The sequence below is a fragment of the Lepidochelys kempii genome, chromosome 2, assembly GCF_965140285.1.
Source record: "Lepidochelys kempii isolate rLepKem1 chromosome 2, rLepKem1.hap1, whole genome shotgun sequence".
NCBI lineage: Eukaryota > Metazoa > Chordata > Testudines > Cheloniidae > Lepidochelys > Lepidochelys kempii.
In genome coordinates this window covers 189,617,897-189,635,566 of record NC_136381.1, presented here as the reverse complement: position 1 = coordinate 189,635,566, position 17,670 = coordinate 189,617,897, and the positions used below count along the sequence as shown (strand labels likewise).

At 44.2% G+C, this 17,670-nt stretch overlaps 1 protein-coding gene across 1 annotated transcript; it reads right to left on the bottom strand.

The window, feature by feature from the left end:
* Nucleotides 1-5,776: 5,776 nt before the first annotated feature.
* Nucleotides 5,777-16,865, bottom strand: CLEC3B (C-type lectin domain family 3 member B). Its single transcript, XM_073329512.2, has 3 exons — nucleotides 15,957-16,865; nucleotides 9,763-9,861; nucleotides 5,777-7,852 (listed from the first exon to the last, which is right to left on the bottom strand). Exons 1-3 carry the CDS (start codon nucleotides 16,060-16,062, stop codon nucleotides 7,452-7,454), a joined length of 606 nt encoding a protein of 201 aa, XP_073185613.1. The 5' UTR covers nucleotides 16,063-16,865; the 3' UTR covers nucleotides 5,777-7,451.
* Nucleotides 16,866-17,670: the final 805 nt, after the last annotated feature.

Sequence of the window (17,670 nt, the reverse complement as noted above, 5' to 3'; positions counted from 1 at the left end):
AACTCTTTTGACCCTTGAAATTTAACACAACACCTCTTAAAATATTACTCTTACGGGCTGTGTAACTTTTTTGACAATGAGTAAAACCGCATTAGCGTCTCTTCATTGTTGCTATGGTAAAGGGCTGATGAGCAGCTTTGGAGGCAGGGAGTGGTGCTGTTTAAATTTTTCATGCCAGCTTTGCAAGGCAGGTTTCGATGCACTTCCTTCACCCAGATGCCATGACAATGGGCACAATTAAAAAAAAACAAAAAACCCAAAGCTCTTATCAGAGAGAAGCCGAGAGATGTTCTCCCTAAAACTACAGCCCAAGAGCCGAATGGAATTGCAGTTCTCTCCAGCTGAAATGCTGGGCAGTTCTGGCTGTGAGAGAAAACAGTGACATCCAGTGGTAAGAGATGGGAGCTGGCTGGTGCTTATGGTTCCATGTAGGTTCAAGCTTTCATTCAAATGTTACAGTGGTAGGAGTTGGACTAGAAATGACTAAAACAAGCTGGACTTTCCCTCGGCTCCAGTGAGAAGAGTCAGCGCACAAGCAGGAGTGAATCATTGGGGAGCTGCAGTGTTAAATGAGCAGAAGGACAAGAAGGGGAGTGAATCACCCGGGAGTGAATCACTCGGGAGCTGCAGAGTTAAATGGGCCTTAGAGGGACAAGAAGAGGAACGAATCAGATACCTGAGGGCTACGTTACTTGCCCATTTTTTATGCCTCAAGAACTGTGTGTTTAAAAGTGAGATTTGAAACTCCTGCACCAAGGCTGACTTAAGGCTTTGAAATACTTAATGCCTCTTTATGCGTGTTTTCTTAACAGCCCAGTGCTGCATCCATGCCCATCAAGCAAAACGAAAATAAATACCCCCGCTTGCTACGTGTCCCAGAAATGCTGCCGAGGCAGCAGTGTGAGAACTGCCAAACATGACACAAATAGCTAAGAGCCAACAGGATCCGATTCCCACGCAAGGGTAACGGATGTATTTCTCAGTGAACAGCTGGATCCTAGATCTTTCTGAAAAAAATTCCATGCAGCAATCAGTCCTGGAGCCTGAAGCAACTGACTGTAGCATCAAAGATATGAGAGTCTGGGGCATGGAGACAAGGGAAGAAGAAGGTGAAGGAATTCTCTCCAAGTGAGTCTTCCAGTGTGGGGGTAGGCAGATTTGTCATAGCGTTTAAGGTCAGAAGGGATCATTAGATCACCTAGTCTGACCTTCCCTATATCACAGGTCACCAACCCCAGTCAGCACTGGGCACGCTAAACCCAACGTGTGTTAGCTGGGCTCGCACTAGCATGGTAAAAATAGCGGTGTCAACAACATTGTGGCACTGGTGGAGGCTCAGCCCCACCCTACCCCCTTTGTCCAAACTCAATGGCTAGCCCAAGCCTCAACTTGTGCTGTAGCTATTTTTAGTGCACAAGTGTGAGCCCCGTTAGCTGTCTACCTGGGCTGGGAGGCTCGCTCCCAGCTGCAGTGTAGACATACTCTAAGACTTTTGTGGGCCAGATCTGCAGCTGGGGTAAGCCAGTATAACTCCACTGAAGTCAGTAGCCAAACTCAAGAAATCAGAAGTCAGCGGTGCTACAAGAGTTCATCCCAGTTGAGGATCTAGCCCTGTAACTTTGTCTATACGTACACCGCAGGCTTCACCTTTCCATCAACCTCTTACAAGCCCACAGCCAGCAGAGCAGCATACTCGGCGGCCCAAGGTCTCATGCAACGTCTGCATATTGTTTTAATAGCAGGTGCTGCCACAAATGTTACTAAAATCCGAAGCTCTTAGCTGAAATGTAACTTCCACAATCATTTTACTAGGAAAGAGCAGAGATCTGTGTCTGTTCGCGAGTGCGCCTCTGGTTAAAACTGAGCGTGGTGAATAACAGATGTCTTCTATCAGTTTGGGTGTAAGTACCGTCACACAGCTGAGGAAAGATCAAAAGGGGATGTGTGCATCAACTCCCAGCAGATGGAATACATCTGTTTTGGACAGTTGCCATTAAGCGATTCTCAGTGCAGCCAGGCTTCATGCTTTAAAGTGATCTTGGGGTATTTCATGTAAGCACAGAATCCTGGGCTGGCCTCAGAAATTAGTGACAACGGCCCAGCTCCACAAAGGGATATAGGTGTTGCAACTCTCAGCATCACAGCAGAATCACAGGAACAGCACTGGGATTCACGAAGTCTTGAGTTAGGCAGCTGGGCTCCCTATACAGTGAATGGGGGGAGAGAGGCACCTTAGAAGGCAATCCACAAAAGCCTGCAGGCTGGGTGGGAGGCAGCTGAGCTATATGCCAATCAGAGGGGCATAGGCGATGCATATAAGAGGCTTGGGGAGGCTCCCCAAAAGCGGTTGGCAATGCAGAAGAGCAAATGCTATGGATGCCCCGCGAGTCACTTCCCTTTGGAGGCACGCCAGCCCACTACTTTAGGAGTGCTGGAAGCGAAGCTCCTTAAAAGTGTGGGCAGGGGACACCAGCCACAATCTGCCCTGCCCCTGCTCTGCCTCTTTCCTCTAGGTGCAGCCTGCCCGCCACTCGCTCCTCTCTGCCACTCCTCTGCTTCCTCTCAGGGGAAGAGGCGGAGTGGGGGCAGGGCCTTGGGGGGAGGAGCCATGGTCTATGCACTGGTGGCCCCCCACTTCTAGGGAGCTTCTGGCGCTCGCATATAAGCCTCCCCCAATGGAAGACATATGTGCCACCTATGCAGAGGGGGAGGGGGATGTAGCTCCTCCCCTGTCTCAGAGATAGGTGCCCATCTCTGCTAGCGATCCACGAGTGAGAACCAGCTGCCTGGAGTGAGGCAACTTAGGCATCTAAGTTGTTTCTTGGGGGAATGAATTAGGCACCTGTCTTTCACCACATAAAATGTCTGGAGGAGGAGGTGGTGATACCCACCTTTTAACCCAGTGGTTAGAGCATTCAGGCAGGAGACCCCTGTTCAAATCCTCCCTCCCCCCCACCCCCCCAGGTAGAGAAGGAAATTGAACCTGCATCTGCCACGCTCCCAGCTGTGTGCTCTAACCACTGGGCTAAAAGCTATAAGGTGGGCTCCTCCAGCAGTGACCAAATTTTGAACGGGTCCTGATCCTACCAGCTTGGGTCCTGCACACGACGTAGGGGCCGAATGCTTGTCTTCCCAGGCTGTGTGAATTGATCCGGGGCTTAGGCAAGCGATAGGCATCTGGATACCTAGAGAGAGGCAGTAGGATGTCCACAGGCAGAAACATAGGTGCCTAGGGACCTTTTACCCTCATAATTTAGTCGCTAAGTGAGTTTAGGCGCCTACAGGGTTTGGCAGGAGTTTTGTGGGATGACAATGGAGCCTAAAACTGGGACTTAGGACCTAAACCCCAGATTTTGGCACCTAAATACCTTTGTGGATCAGGGCCAAAGTGCCATCAGTGCGACGTTGCTTCTCATCCTCGCTCTTTCCCTCCATCAGTTTTCCATTGCATTTGGAGACACTGGTGGAAGCTCCGTCAGCCGTGCGAACACGAATCATCTCAAGGAGAAGAGGAGGAGAGAGAGGGCCAAAGAAAGGTTGGGAACCTCAGGAATGTCCACACGTCCACCTCTTAGAGCTCAATGACAAACAGCCTTTCGATTGGTGATGTAAAGGGCTTGTCTGGGCCGTTTTAAAGCTCACAGTTCAGCAAGTAGTAAAGGTTAGAAAAATAATAAAGCCACAAATAGAGCTATCAAAACCCAGGACCAGTCCTGGCATCTTACACCCAAATATGGGAAGAGAGAAATATTTTTGGCTTTCAAAAGGCAATATATTTGTGAAGTATGATTTCTTTATGCTAGTATAGCATGTGTGCATGCATATATATGTATATAGGGAGAGAGAGAGGCGGTGAATTTACTGAGAGGAGCTTATTATCCTGTAGATTTTCACTTCTCTGTCTCCTGTGCTCACACACTTTTGGCAGCTTCCGTGGCAATTTTTTAAACTTTGCACTCCAAGCAGACAGATGCTCCAAGCCATAAAGTTCAGAACTTTCCCAGAGCTTGCAGTTGTTTGCATCTGGAGCCCAGGGTTTCATTTTTTCCATGTCCAGTTCCAAGGCTCCTTTTTAAAAGACCTAAATTAATTTCCCTGATCATAAATCTGGGCCTGAAGACTTGTCACTTGCATTCAGTCAGTGATCAAGTAAGTTAGCCTTCAAAACATGGACAGTATGTGTGGGTGCGGGTGTCCGAATATCAAGGGAGCAAGCTAAGTCAGACTGTATACAGTGGGGTCACTTATACTGAAGCTGCTTTATAGGGCCTGAGCTTGAGCCATGGTGAGGGTTCTCAGGATCTTGCCCATAATTAAGTTCTAGACTGCTTCAGTGCTCTTGGTAGACTTTCACTCCTCTTGCAGTAAATGGACTTAACTCTATTTTTAGTGAAGTTTTACATCACCATGCTGTGACCGATACGGCAACTTCCTGCAATATCTTTGCAACTACTCTATTAAGTAGTTATGTATCATTGTGGCCCAGGAATTGTATGTAATGCCATGGGGGAGGGTGACCACAGCTCCTTCAGGAGCTAAGAACAGGTTAGGGCAATTAAGCAAATTCTCTTAAGCTGTAACATCTCCAGAGAAATACTGCCACCTGAAGAGGTTCACATTTACTGGTTCAGACTGGGGTCTCCAGAGAGGAACAGACAAACAAAGGACTTTTGGCTAAATAACTTGAGTTTAAGCTGACGCAGGGCCTGCTTTCTGATCCAGAAAACAGACAGGACCTTCGGTCCAAGGAGGGCCTCAATCTGTAATAGGAAAGACTGGAAGGACTGTGGCCTACTGAGGCCACATCAGACTGAGGGGTGACCTCTGGGAAGCTTTTAACAAGTGTATGGGAACTTTTTTCCCTCTGTAATGTTTTCATGTTAACAATAAATGTGCTTGCTTATAAAGAGCTGTGCGATGCCATAACCTTCGAAGGGAAAGAAAAGTGCAGACTTTGGCCTTTAAGGCAGTCTGGCTTGCTGGGGATAGGCAGGGAACTGTGAAGCCTGGTAAAACCCTGGTCAGGAGGGAGAGAAACATTGATCTTTGCCCAGGAGAGGTGATGGCTGAGGAGCAAGATGCCTAAGTGGATGCCCTCAAGGGACCCTGGAGGGGGAGTACAGATGTGCCCTGAACTGTGACACATGCTAATCCCGTTGGCAGTGCAGCAGTTGTTGCCCACCAGGCAGGTGTTCAGTTCTGCATTCTAAGGCGGAATGTTGTCTCTTCTCCACTCAGCTGGAGGAAGGGGAGAAGGAAGCAGCCACTGCCCTAGGAGGGGGAAGCACCAGGAGGAAGTGTTGGTTCCCATTGTTTGCTGCAGCAACTCCCAGTGTGGAAGGAAGAGGAGTTGGCCTTGATAGGGCTGCACCCTCTTCACAGTGAAGACATAGCCTTCCAGAAGCCCCCAGCCAAAGCTACCAGTGCCTCTTGTGACCAGAGGCCCTGCCACCACTCCTGGGGGTGGGTGAGGAGAGAGGAGATAGGTCTTTTGCCGGCAGGCCTTTCTATTGGAGTAAAACTTCTCTTATGGTGAGGGAAGGAAATCCCAGTTTGCTATAAAAGGGTTCACTGAATGTATCCCTGTCTTTGTGCATGTGAAATATATAGTATGTGTATATAGCCTGATAACATGAGAGAATCCTGCAAACCATGCCATGTAATCGGGTTTTTTCAATCTTTAATGTCTCTGATCCTCACACTGGTCTGGGGAGCGGCTCTGAAAGGAAACGCTAGCAGCTGGAGAAGAAAGCATTCCATTAAAATCAATTGACTTTATTCTCTGAGCAAAGCTATATAGATTTATTTTATAGTCATGTGAACAGCAGAGAGTTTGGCAGTAATGGTAGGCTCAGAAGTATGCACTGTCTTCCTGTTTGGCCCTCCTGCTATCAATTCTGAAAGACACCCAGCTCATGTTGTTTATAAACAAAGCAGTGACTTGAAATATTTCTCCAATGGGCTTTAGAAGAACATGTTACATCTGAGGCCTTTGCATGACAGTGCAAGGAATAAGTAACCTCAACTAAATGGGTTATCATCAAGCACAGCAGTCTTAAAGAACCAATGATACATTTCAGCAAACTCTAAGAAAAACAATTTTATCAAAGCCTCATTAAACTGTCATGGTCCAGGCCTGCCATTATTTTTCCATCATTGCTTCTTTAAAACAAATATGTCTACTGAAATATAATCCTCTTCCTGGAAAACAAATACCGAGACCAGATTTTCAGCTGATGTCAATCATTATAGCTCCTTTGAAGCCAGGGGAGCAAACGAAGCTACACTGATTGACACCAGCTGAAACTCTGGCCCTGAGTGGAGAGGACATTAAACAAAAGCAACAGATACGAGAGCATTTCAGTTATGCAATCAGATGACAAGGGTCAGCTAGGGCAACACAGTCCATTGCTAAAATAGATCACATGATCCTTAAAGAGGCTAAATCTGATTTTCTTGGGATTCAATTATCTTTTATACCGCTACTATTCCGAAAGACCCTAGCTAATGGCCATCTTATCAAACTATATTTTAATGAATGAGTTAGTAAATAATCAGTACTTTCTCCAAAATAAAGCTTCCCAGTGGGATTTTTCAGAAGCACCTGGATTAACCACTCCCATTGAAATCAATTTACTTTAGGTCAACTCTGAGTTCTGAAAATCCCACTCTTCTTCTTTATAGATCAGTCTACTTCTTTCTAATTCGCATGAGGATGTCCTATTATCAGAGGGCTCAACCCTGCCAATGTCTCAGTAGTACTTTACTCTGCAAGTAGTCTCTATTGTAAGTGTCAAAGTCAGGCAAGAAGAACTGACCCTACTGTTTGGAACAACATGTTCATCAGCATGAAACTGATTCTGATCTCGATTATACTGGATTCTGATTTCACTGAATGAAAGCTCAGACTGTCTCTCCTGACTCCAGACTCCCAGAGTAAGGGGAGCAGGATTGGGCCATGAATCGGCAGGAGGAAAATATTTGATTAGTTCATGGATAGCTTGATAAAATCAGCAATAATGGAAAGGGAATTGCAGGAAAAGTATCTACAGCAACAATTTAATGAGGCTTACGTAACCTACTCTATGATATGCAAAGTTAGAGTGTTGCACTGGTTCTTTATTAAATCACATAAGCCATCCTAATAAGTTTCTGATGTAAAAAAATATATCTATAAATCATGCCTTAGTAAGGAACAATGCAGCTGCTACGGAGTTGGAAGTAGCTTTTAGCCAATTAAAATGCAGCATAGATCTAACATGCTCTAATGCATTACTAGGCCATGATGACTTTATTTGCAAACAGTTTATCTATTTGTGTGTGTGTATATATATATATATATATATATATATATATAATGTATTTATGTGCAAATAGATAAACTATTTATATATATTCCTGATGCCAAACAGAATAACCTGGCCTACATGTCAGCAGTAGGAGCCCTGCTGTTACACAATCATGAACTGACACACGTATGGCAATTTATCTTTGCATTTCTTGTCAAACCACTTGCCAATGGCAACCCCTGACAAGGCTGCACAGTTCTCCAGTTTGCCACCATCCGGCTGGGTGGTGATCTCAGTCTCCCAGTTCCGGTAGCGGATGCTGCTGCCTGTCATGTCCACCCATTTGCCCTCAGCTGCCAGGTCATTGACGCCAAGCCAGACATCTGCTTCTGACCCAATACTCTTCCTCATGTACTCGTAGAGCGCGTCGTTTTCATCCCCGTTCTGGGGGGTGCTGAGGGTGCCGCCCTGGGAGATGCAGTCTTCACTGGCCTCGTGATATGTCTTGGTGTCAGAAAACGCAAGGAAGCACTTGAGGTGAATTTTAGTGCCCTTCAAACACACTAAGAAATGACAAAAAGACCAGGTACAAACAGAAAAAGAACATGTTGTAAAGACAGTGCCTGAGAGGGGGTCATCAGTAGCAAATGTTACAGTCGAATTCAAAATTTTATTCTCACACCCTGTATAGGAATTGGGTAGTAGTGTATCACTGACAGCCCCTGGTCATCGTCAGGGGAGTCCAACCTGGGACCTCTGGAGCTAAATGCATGAGCCTCACTGCTTGAGCTTAAAGCCACATTGCTCTTAGTTAAGGCTGTAGCAGACTCATTAATCTCTAGATGACCTAGGTACCACTAGAGGGCACCACGTCCAGTAGGCATGGGTTACAGTAGCCCTTTAAATAGTTTGGAAGCCCTATAATGGGCCACCCTGTCTTCTATACCCTGTCAGAGCAGCAGTGTATGTATGTCGTGAGGCCTTGTATGGTTGTATATAGTTAGTAAACATGGTTATGTGGAACCCCAGCTGTGTCCATGAGCCTTCCAAATTTGAATAGAAAGCAAGAACTCAAATCCCCATTTCCCCTTGTTTTAAGTTGCTCCTAAACTTTCCCAAATAAATTCCTTGTGGGCTAAACTTTTTCATCCTTGGTCTCGGCACAACATTGCAGAGTTCTGGAAAACTTGTGCATATTTGCTGCAGCTGTTTGAGTTATGCAAGCATGAAAGAGACTCCCTTTTTCACAGGTTTTGATCAGAAATGTTGCACTTGAATAACTTAAGCTCTTCAGAAAAATTTCCTCCTTGCCCCATTGCTAAGAATTTTTAAACTTTCTACTTTCTCACAATGATATAGTTGTTAGTAGAAATTACACATTTTTAAAGTTTTAAGCACTGAAAGCCTCTGGGCACCTTATTTAAAAACAAACAAACCCTAATAGGAGCCATGTATGAATATTCAAACTGTTTTTTAAAGTCCCATTGAACCTGGACTTGTGTCTGAAATCTAAATTTAATCCATATTCTTTTTCAAAGAAGATCATTAGATATGGGACAAAATTCTCCTCTTTAAGCCACACTGTGGGTCTCAGGTCTATTGCATGATCTGCCAACACACCTTCTACTGATGTCGGTGGAAGTTCTTCACATGATACTAGTGTGGAATACATAGATTGTAAACACTTTGGAACAGGGACCATCTTTTGCTATGTGTCCTAGCACACCAGGACTCTGAGCCCTGATTTGGGTCCCTGATTTGAGGCAATAATGTATTACAAACAATAATAATAGAATATGCTAACGTGATCTGATTGCAGTGCGGTTCAGACAGAAGGGTGATGGCTGGCTGCACAGCAAAGAGAAAACTGTGGGAAATATTAAAGTACAGCATCCCCTATACTCTATCCTTCTGACTGATGAAGAAAAAATGACCGTCTGAGTTAGCTTTCTGTGTTATTGTAGCCATGTTGGTCCCTGGATATTAGAGGGACAAGGTGAGGGAGGTAATATCTTTTATTGGGCCAACTTCTGTTGGTGAGAGAGACCAGCTTTTGAGCTACACAGATCTCAAGAATTGCTCTGTGATGTTCAAAAGCTTGTCTTTCTCGCCAACAGAAGCTGATCCAATAAACGATACTACCTCACTGATCTTGTCCGTCTGATTTAGTGCCACTGTAAAACTCTCAATATTTCTAATGAGAAGTTCCAGCATATAAAGAATTATTGAGCCACGTACTGTACAGTTAATGCCATTAAAAGTCTGAGCAGCTCCATCTGTCTGAAAATGTTGTGAAAATACCACACATAGCATTAATCTAATTATGAATGCATCATTAATGATGGAATTCTAACCCAAATACACTAGGACCTCTCTTCACACCCTTGTCAACATGTACAGAGAGATTGTAACCACGTTTTAATTAGCACCGATCTCAAAGCAATAACTGTGTATTCAACAATGAGCTCTTTACCTGTCTGAAGAGCTTGCTTTTCTTTCAGTAAAGCCACCTCCTGGGAGATGTTGTCAATCAGAGCCTTAAGATCTTCAATCATTTTGAGGCTCACACCATCTGTGGAACAAATCAAGAGATGAACGCAAACATTTCATGTACATCTAATGAATGCAATTGAGGTTATTAGTGTCACCAGAGCTCCTTCTCTCTCCTCCTTCAAAAACTCCTGAAAAGACACTGGTTCTGCAGTGCATTCTTTTGCAGGCTGACCACCTGCCACTGCATTTATATTATAGTGGCCTATACACTACCACCTTGTGCCTGTACATCATTCCCCTACTGGGGTATGGACTGTGTTACTACTTTGGGACAGTAAAGGGGCAGTTTGTGGAACTATGGACCCGATCCAAAGCCCACTGAAGTCAATAAGAGTCCTTCCATTGATTTCAATGAACTTTGGATCAATTTCCTGGATCAATAATACAAACAGAAGGGAATTGTCGAAGAAGTCCTTAACAGAGTTCTTCTGGCTCTCTCCGAACTCTTTAAAGAATTATTTGATTTGTATGTAATCCTTGAGACACCAAAGGATTAATATGTTCCCAGAAGCTTCTGAGCAAGTATTCTCTGCCCACTGACAGCATGTTCTAATGGTGTAATGCTTCTCAAGTATGTCTTTTTTAGCAGAGCATATCAGGCTTCAATATCCTTGATGGAGTTGCTTAGAATCACCTGGAATGGGTTCCTCCTGCTTAGAGAACACTGGTTCCTGCTTGTGTGGTTGAGTTGAATCTATTACTAAAACTCATGTATTCTGTTATGTGTTTCATTCTTCAGACTCTTCAAAACTGTTTACTCCATACACTACAATTCTAGTAGGGGAATAGTAAGGTCATACCGAAGTTTGAGTGAGACACCATGGTTACATATGTAGTTAAAGAAACTGAAGAATCCACAAAGTTTTCCAATGAGTGAGAATGAACAAAACTTTCAGGTAGTGAATTCCACACAGCAAAGATTCTTAGGGGAAGAATGGATTTTGGAAACAGTCATTGTGTTCAGTAGGGTCCCTGTAATAGTTTTATCTATGCTTAAGAATCCGTTTTTCTCCCACTGTTGATGGAGTACTGGATGCTCACCAGAGGCGATCAGCACTGTTCTCTGCTTCCATTGCTGGAGAAGAATATGAAGCACTCAGTCCCACTCCACCCCATCTCTGGAGTCGAGTGCAATTTCCCTGCAGCACTCCTAGGAGCCCTGGGCAAGGTTAGATTCTCTCTCTCTTTCTCCTTCCCCACCCCTCTGCCAACTAGTTTATTTTATCTAGTGATCTCTATCTACATACTTCCTGAGCCCCTCCAAACTACTGAACCCTCCCCTTCCAAATCTTGTGCTCTTGCTTTTTTCCCATAGGGACAATGGCTTAGTTCATTTTCTTGAAGTGGGGTGTGAAGAACTTTTTGAGAGAGAGGCAAGTCAGAGAGATGAGTTTTGCATTTAGTCGTGAAGAGACTGAGGCCCGTAATGGTTGTTGTCTCTTGCAAGCCTGGTCTGTAGCTTTGGTCCAGCTCCTGGGAGAGTTTCCCCTGTCACCCATGATCATGCGCTGCCTCCAATCCCATTGGATGGCACTTCTGTTGCCAGGGCTAGCTCTAGGTTTTTTGTCGCCCTAAGCAAAAGATTTGCCACCCCAAGCTCCGAGAGCGCAACTGCCCAAGAAAAAAGAAAAAAGGGTGGCTGGAATGCTGTCCCTGGAATTGTGCCGCCCCACGCACATGCTTGCTTTGCTGGTGCCTAGAGCCGGTCCTGTCCATTGCTCCAGTGGAGAGCAGTTCTTCCGATAGGTCCTGGTCATGCTGGGAGAGAGGCGTCACTGGTAGCAAGGGCCAGTCCCATTAAGGGCTTTGAATGTCATGACAGAGACCATGAACGGGACTTCGTATTCAGTAGGAAGCCTGTGTCATCGTGTCTTCACTGCAGTTTTTAGAATGTGAGCCTGATTAAAGCTAACTGGAGTATGCCTCCCCAAGCTGCAAATCTCACCTTCAGCTGCTGTGTGGACATTCCCAGAGAAGGGCAATTTTCTAGTAGTGGTGGCTCTGCAGGAGCTGGCCTGCCAGAGAGGGGTGAGGGAGCAAGAAGCTATGAGGTCTCCACAGGGATGGCCCCTGTCTTCGGTGGCCCCCTAGCGATCCGTGAGTTTCTTGGATTTGAAGACCAGAAGGGACTGTGATGAACAGCTGGTCTGATCACTGTTCCGGATGGTTACTGGCCCTCACTATTAAAAATGGGAAGTCTGTTTTTGGAGACAAGATCATTTGGTCCATTTATGCAGATTATATACTTCACTCTCACCAAAGAAGTGATCCAGTGGAGACTCCATGAGGTTTCCCTCCTGATTTTCTGTACCTTATGTGGGGTTTTCTGGGGGTGGGGGTGATCTGGCCTTTAGGAGTGATAAGATTATAAAACAATATTTAGTTCTTCTTTGGTACTCTCCTGTCACTCTATTGAAGCCATTTCCCATGTAATTAAATGTGCCATTACCACTAATGTCACTGATCTATGGCTTAGTTAGAGTAATTGCAACTTCTGTAACCAGCTACTAATTGGTACTCTGGTTACTCTCATTTAGAAATAATTGAGCTTTTATCCCTTTGATGTTGCAGCAAACAGGACAATAACGGGGTGGTATTCACTGTATCTATACAGCTGCTCCCAAGAAACTATTTCTATACCTATCCTGCCATAAATGTGGTGGTGTTTCTATGGGGGAACCTAATGTGGTGAAAGCAAATGTGACAATCTACGCATGCAGACCTTAGTCCAGGTCTATCCTGGAAATGCTGGCTCTGGTGAATTGATTAAGTAAGCAGAGTTACTACATGAGATCAGTTGGAAAGCAACATTGAAAGCCCTATAAAAGACAAGCGGTGAAGATTATAACGTGTCATGAATAGGAAACAAAAGCATCAAGAGGAGTGTATTAAACTGCTTTAATCATTGCTCAATTAACTTTAATGGGTTCCATTAACACTGAAGCATTAGTTATTATTTTGGTACCTTTGAGGAAAACACATCGTGGGAAACTTCTCATTAATACAGCTGCTATTGTAAGGGAGCCTTCCTAGCAATGAAAGGGCTAGTAGCCTTAACCCAACATACTACGACGGAAAGAGGAAGGATGGTTTTATGGCTAAAGCACAAGAGTTCTGGCATCTATTCCTGGCTCTGCCACAAACACTGTGTGTGGTTCTTGGGAAACTTACTTGTCTTAACCCTTCTGTGCCTCACTTCCCCCATCTGCCAAGGGTGACAGCAATTCTCCCTGCAGTCATGAGCACTGAGCACCTCTGCAAATCTGGCACCAAGAAAATGAGGAACACTAAACTGGCAGCCAACTGTGAAAAGTTTGGTTTAAGTGACTTGCCCAGCATCACACAGGAATTCTGTGGCAGAGGCAGGGTTAGCATCCAATTCTCCAGGGCACCATTCAACTTCTTTAACTACGGGACCTTCACTTCTCTTCCCGCAATCTTCTGCCTCGTTCACTACGTGCCTTTCCAACTTCTGTAAAAAATAAGGCCCAGACCACAGCCACATTCATTACACAACCCTGATTCAGCCACAGTGCACCATCATCCTCTGTGCTGAATGAGGCAGAGGTCAATAATGTCATTCATAAATGGAAGGGGGAAACTCCGTCAAGGAAGAAAGACTGTGTAGCTAAGGTACTGCAGTGGGAAGCAGGAGGTATGGGTTAAATTCCCAATTCTGGTACTGATCTCCTATGTGAACCTGAGAGAGCTTACTCTCTCTGTGCCTCAATTCCCCATTTGAAAATAGGGATAAGAACTATTCTCTATCTCACAGTGCTGTTGTGAGGATTAATTTGTGTCTCAAAGATAGACAGAGCCTATGGACATCATAGTAAAGCCTATACATTGTTTAAAAAGCGGTCACAGTAACCGCAAACGTTGGTAGAACTTTCCCCATTCCCCTGCCCAAATATCTGTGATAAGCCGTTTCTATGGAACCTGTGTATAATTGAACAGTGAAGACAACCTGTAATACACTCATCTGAACTGAACCCCATGAAGAAATCCATTAAGATTCAGATGGAGACTATTCCTGTTCAGTTGTTTGTCTTTAAATAATCTATCCTGATTTATAGCATAAATAGCATATAACATAACTTATACCGAAGTAAGTGGTAGTGTAGACAATGGCTAAGGGTATGTCTCCACTGCAAAGGGGGGTGTGGTTAAAGCTCAGGTAGGCATAGCCACGCAACCTTTAATCTAGCTACCACAGCTTGAAGCTGTTTCCATCCTATACAAGGTTTAGAGTTTGGTACAATGGCTCTCGGCACCCCCACTATACAAAATGTTCCAATGTCCCTGAGTGTAGAGCTGATTGGTCATGAATTTTCACTTCCCTCCCTCATTGTTTCAGTTTTGTAACTTTTTTTCCTCCCCTTTCTTTGCTGAAATCTGAAAAATGCTGGCCACTCTTATTAGTGGGGAAAACTTTCCAGAGAGGCCTGGACCTCCAGCTTGCCACTGCTGAAGAGTCGAGCTGGCTGGTAAATGGGTTGGTATTTTTCTGTGGAGAATTTCAACTTTTCATTGAAAATCAAAAAACTCTTGGGCTGAAAAGTGCCAGAGGCTGAAACAATGTTGTGGTTTTGGCCAAAAAGTTTTGGAGCGTGGATGAAAATTTTGGAGGCAAGCAGACATTTTCAGTGAACATTTTCATTCCATTGAGGAAAAGTGTGATGGAAACTTTTTAACCAATCCTACTGAAGAGCCCAGTTGTCAGCAAACAATTACAAAGAGAAAAATTCCATTGCTATAATGAGTGAAGCAAAATTCCTCTGAGAAACACAAATGCACCGGCTGGTACAAGTTGTGTGTGGGGGGGGTGTTGCACACCCCAACTTGTACCAGCAGGTGTACACACACACACTGCACCAGAGGAGGTGAGTGAGTGTTTTGGACCCTTACTGCAATATTTTTTAAAAAATAAACATGATTAGGGACTTCACTGAAAGACCAAGCACAAGGAAAAGCTCATTCAAATACAAACTTCTGAGGAAAAATAACCAAACTGGGAAGAGACTACAGAAAATGACTGCCCAAGTAAATGGTTTGTTTAAACATCTTCTTTCAGGTTTGCTCCAAGATGAAAATTCCATGTTTAAAAGGAATTCAAATATCTGGAGGAACAGTCTGATACAGCTGTGAAACTGTCTTCCCCAAAGTATTGCCCCACAAATTCTAAGGGCTGGAGTGAGCTCACAGTGGTCATCAGTTACTCACCCAAGTCGTCCTTCAATTATTTGCATTGTGCAGAAACAGGGATGGGCGAGTAAACCCCAGTGCATTTATTTTTCTATACACTATCTGCTAATGACAGGTTTCAGAGTAAAAGCCGTGTTAGTCTGTATTCGCAAAAAGAAAAGGAGGACTTGTAGCACCTTAGAGACTAACCAATTTATTTGAGCATAAGCTTTCGTGAGCTACAGCTCACTTCATACTTCCCAGTATGCATCCGATGAAGTGAGCTGTAGCTCACGAAAGCTTATGCTCAAATAAATTGGTTAGTCTCTAAGGTGCCACAAGTACTCCTTTTCTATCTGCTAATGATTACTCTTCACTAGATGTATCTGGAGTACAACTTAATATACACTTGAGGCAAATGTTTTAAAATAGGATTTGGAGACCATTGCTGATATTTGTTAATAAAGTTATATAATCATAGAAATTATGTACTTCCTCTATTTCTTGGAGAAAATATTCTGTCTACTCTGCCTCAGAATTTACATCAACTCTTTCCCTTCTGTCATTTTATTTTCCTCTTAAAATGGGATGGGGGAAATTAAGGATCATTAAAATGAGATTTTTATACAGGAAAAAATGGTAGAAACATAGAGATAATATATATAGTATGTTGCTATCTGAATTTTAGAACAAATGGTTCATTATGAGGACATCCTATACAACTCAATAGAAGAAAATAACTTTGGGAGGATTTTTTTTTTAAACAAGCAATAGAATTTAAATTTCCTTGTTATAGAATTCTACAGGATGGTCCAAAAATCCTGTAGGAAAACAAGCTGATGGTCTGTTAAAGTCTATATGTTTTTAGAATAATTTTGATAAAATGCTGTTAAATACAGGCCCACCTAATGAACCTTCCCAGCTCCCTACCTTTCTTGGAGCTCGCTGTCCTTTGCTTGGATGTGGAGGCTTGCTGGACTGTAACCTGCACAAGGCAAAAGAGGCACAGAAGCAAGCAGGCGCCTCGAAACTTCATTCTGCTGCTGCTCCTGACCGAGTGGATTTGGAGTGGTGTTGATCTGCCCTGAGCCAGCCTTTTTAACACAGGCTTTAATCAAAAATGTCTGTCCAAGAAATCCTTCCAGACTCGCTCACAGCGTTCCAGGGACGAGAGGGAGAGAGAATTCCACTGAGGGCTGGGACAAATGCAGTATCCTGGGCTTAGAGAAAGTTCAAAGAATTCCAGTGGACAAAGGAAAAAAGGGATGATTCTTTTATTTCTTAGGGTGTTTGTTTTAAGCATGTCAGAATGTGAGGCAAATTAACCTGGTTAGTGATTTAAAAATATAGATGTTTATTGTGCCCTGAATTATTTCCTGTGGATTTCAGTAAAGCTGTAAGGGATTGATCCTGTGTTCCTGATACATCCCAAACTCCCATTGGAATCACTGGGAGTTCGGGATGCCAAATGAGTGTAAAATTGGCTCCTAAGACTATAGCTGGGACCCCAGATTGTCCCCTCCCATGAGGATCCCCCACAGGGTTCCTTTCAGCAGGAAAACAACAGGAGGGTCTCATCATGGTATTTTCTCCAAATTGTTTGGCATGGGCTGCCCCTTGCCTGCAATAAAGTGAGGGCTTTGGACCCCGGACATTGCAGATTCCCTGATACTAGAGGCCAGGGCCATTCACGTGGAAACCCCCTGCCTCCATGTTGCCCATCTGCCCCCTTTCAGCTCTCTCCAACTCTCCGCCATGGCTTTCCCTGCAGGCTGAAACCCTTGGCTGCCATGAGAAATGGGAGTTAGAGGAGAATAGTGGAGAACAAGTATTGTTCCATCTCCTCAGTCCTGGGAACAATCTCAGAAGTTAATATAGTTGGACCAGCTTCTGAGGGATGGGATTCCCCAGGGGGTGGAGGGGAGGAACAATGTGTTTCCATCATCCTTTCCTCTCCTGATCCCACCCCTTACACATGCTGGCTCACTATGTCCTGGAAGAATGGGAGATAATACCATGAAGGGGGCTGGTCCCTTTTCCCCTTCGTTTGGGCCAGAGGAGCCTGCAGCTGCACAAGGTCTGATCTGGCTGTAGGGCATTTAGTATAATTTTCAACATAGTTTTGCATTGGTAAATGATAAAATCATAGAAATGTAGCTCTGTAATGGACCTCAATAGGTCATACGTTCCAGTCCCCTGCAGGGAAGCGGGACTAAGTATTATTCTAGACCATCCCTGACAGGTGTTTTTCTAACTGTTCTTAAAAACCTCCAGTGACACAGATTTCACAACCTCCCTAGGTAATTTGTTCCAGAGCTTAAGTACCCTGACAGGTAGAAAACTTTTCCTAATGTTTAACCTAAATCTCCCTTGCTGCAATTTAAGCCCATTGCTTCTTCTCCTATCCCCAATGGATAAGGAGAACAATTATCACCCTCCTCTTTATAACATCCTTTTATATCCCCCCTCAGTCTTCTCTTTCCCAGACTAAACAACCCCAATTTTATTCAATCTGTCCTCACAGGTCATGTTTTCTAGACCTTTAATCATACCTGTTGCTTTTCTCTGGACTTTCTCCAATTTGTCCATGTCTTTCCCAAAGGGGCCTTATCAGTGCTGATTAGAGCGGAAGAATTACTTCCTG

What these genes read in the sequence shown, in the direction of transcription:
- CLEC3B (XM_073329512.2), bottom strand. Translation starts at nt 16,062, where the DNA reads ATGAAGTTTCGAGGCGCCTGCTTGCTTCTGTGCCTCTTTTGCCTTGTG. An exon ending in GACAGCGAGCTCCAAGAAAG is followed by an intron (nt 9,862 to 15,956) that starts GTAGGGAGCTGG and finishes TTTGTTCCACAG; the next exon opens with ATGGTGTGAGCCTCAAAATG. An exon ending in AAAGCAAGCTCTTCAGACAG is followed by an intron (nt 7,853 to 9,762) that starts GTAAAGAGCTCA and finishes GTCATTTCTTAG; the next exon opens with TGTGTTTGAAGGGCACTAAA.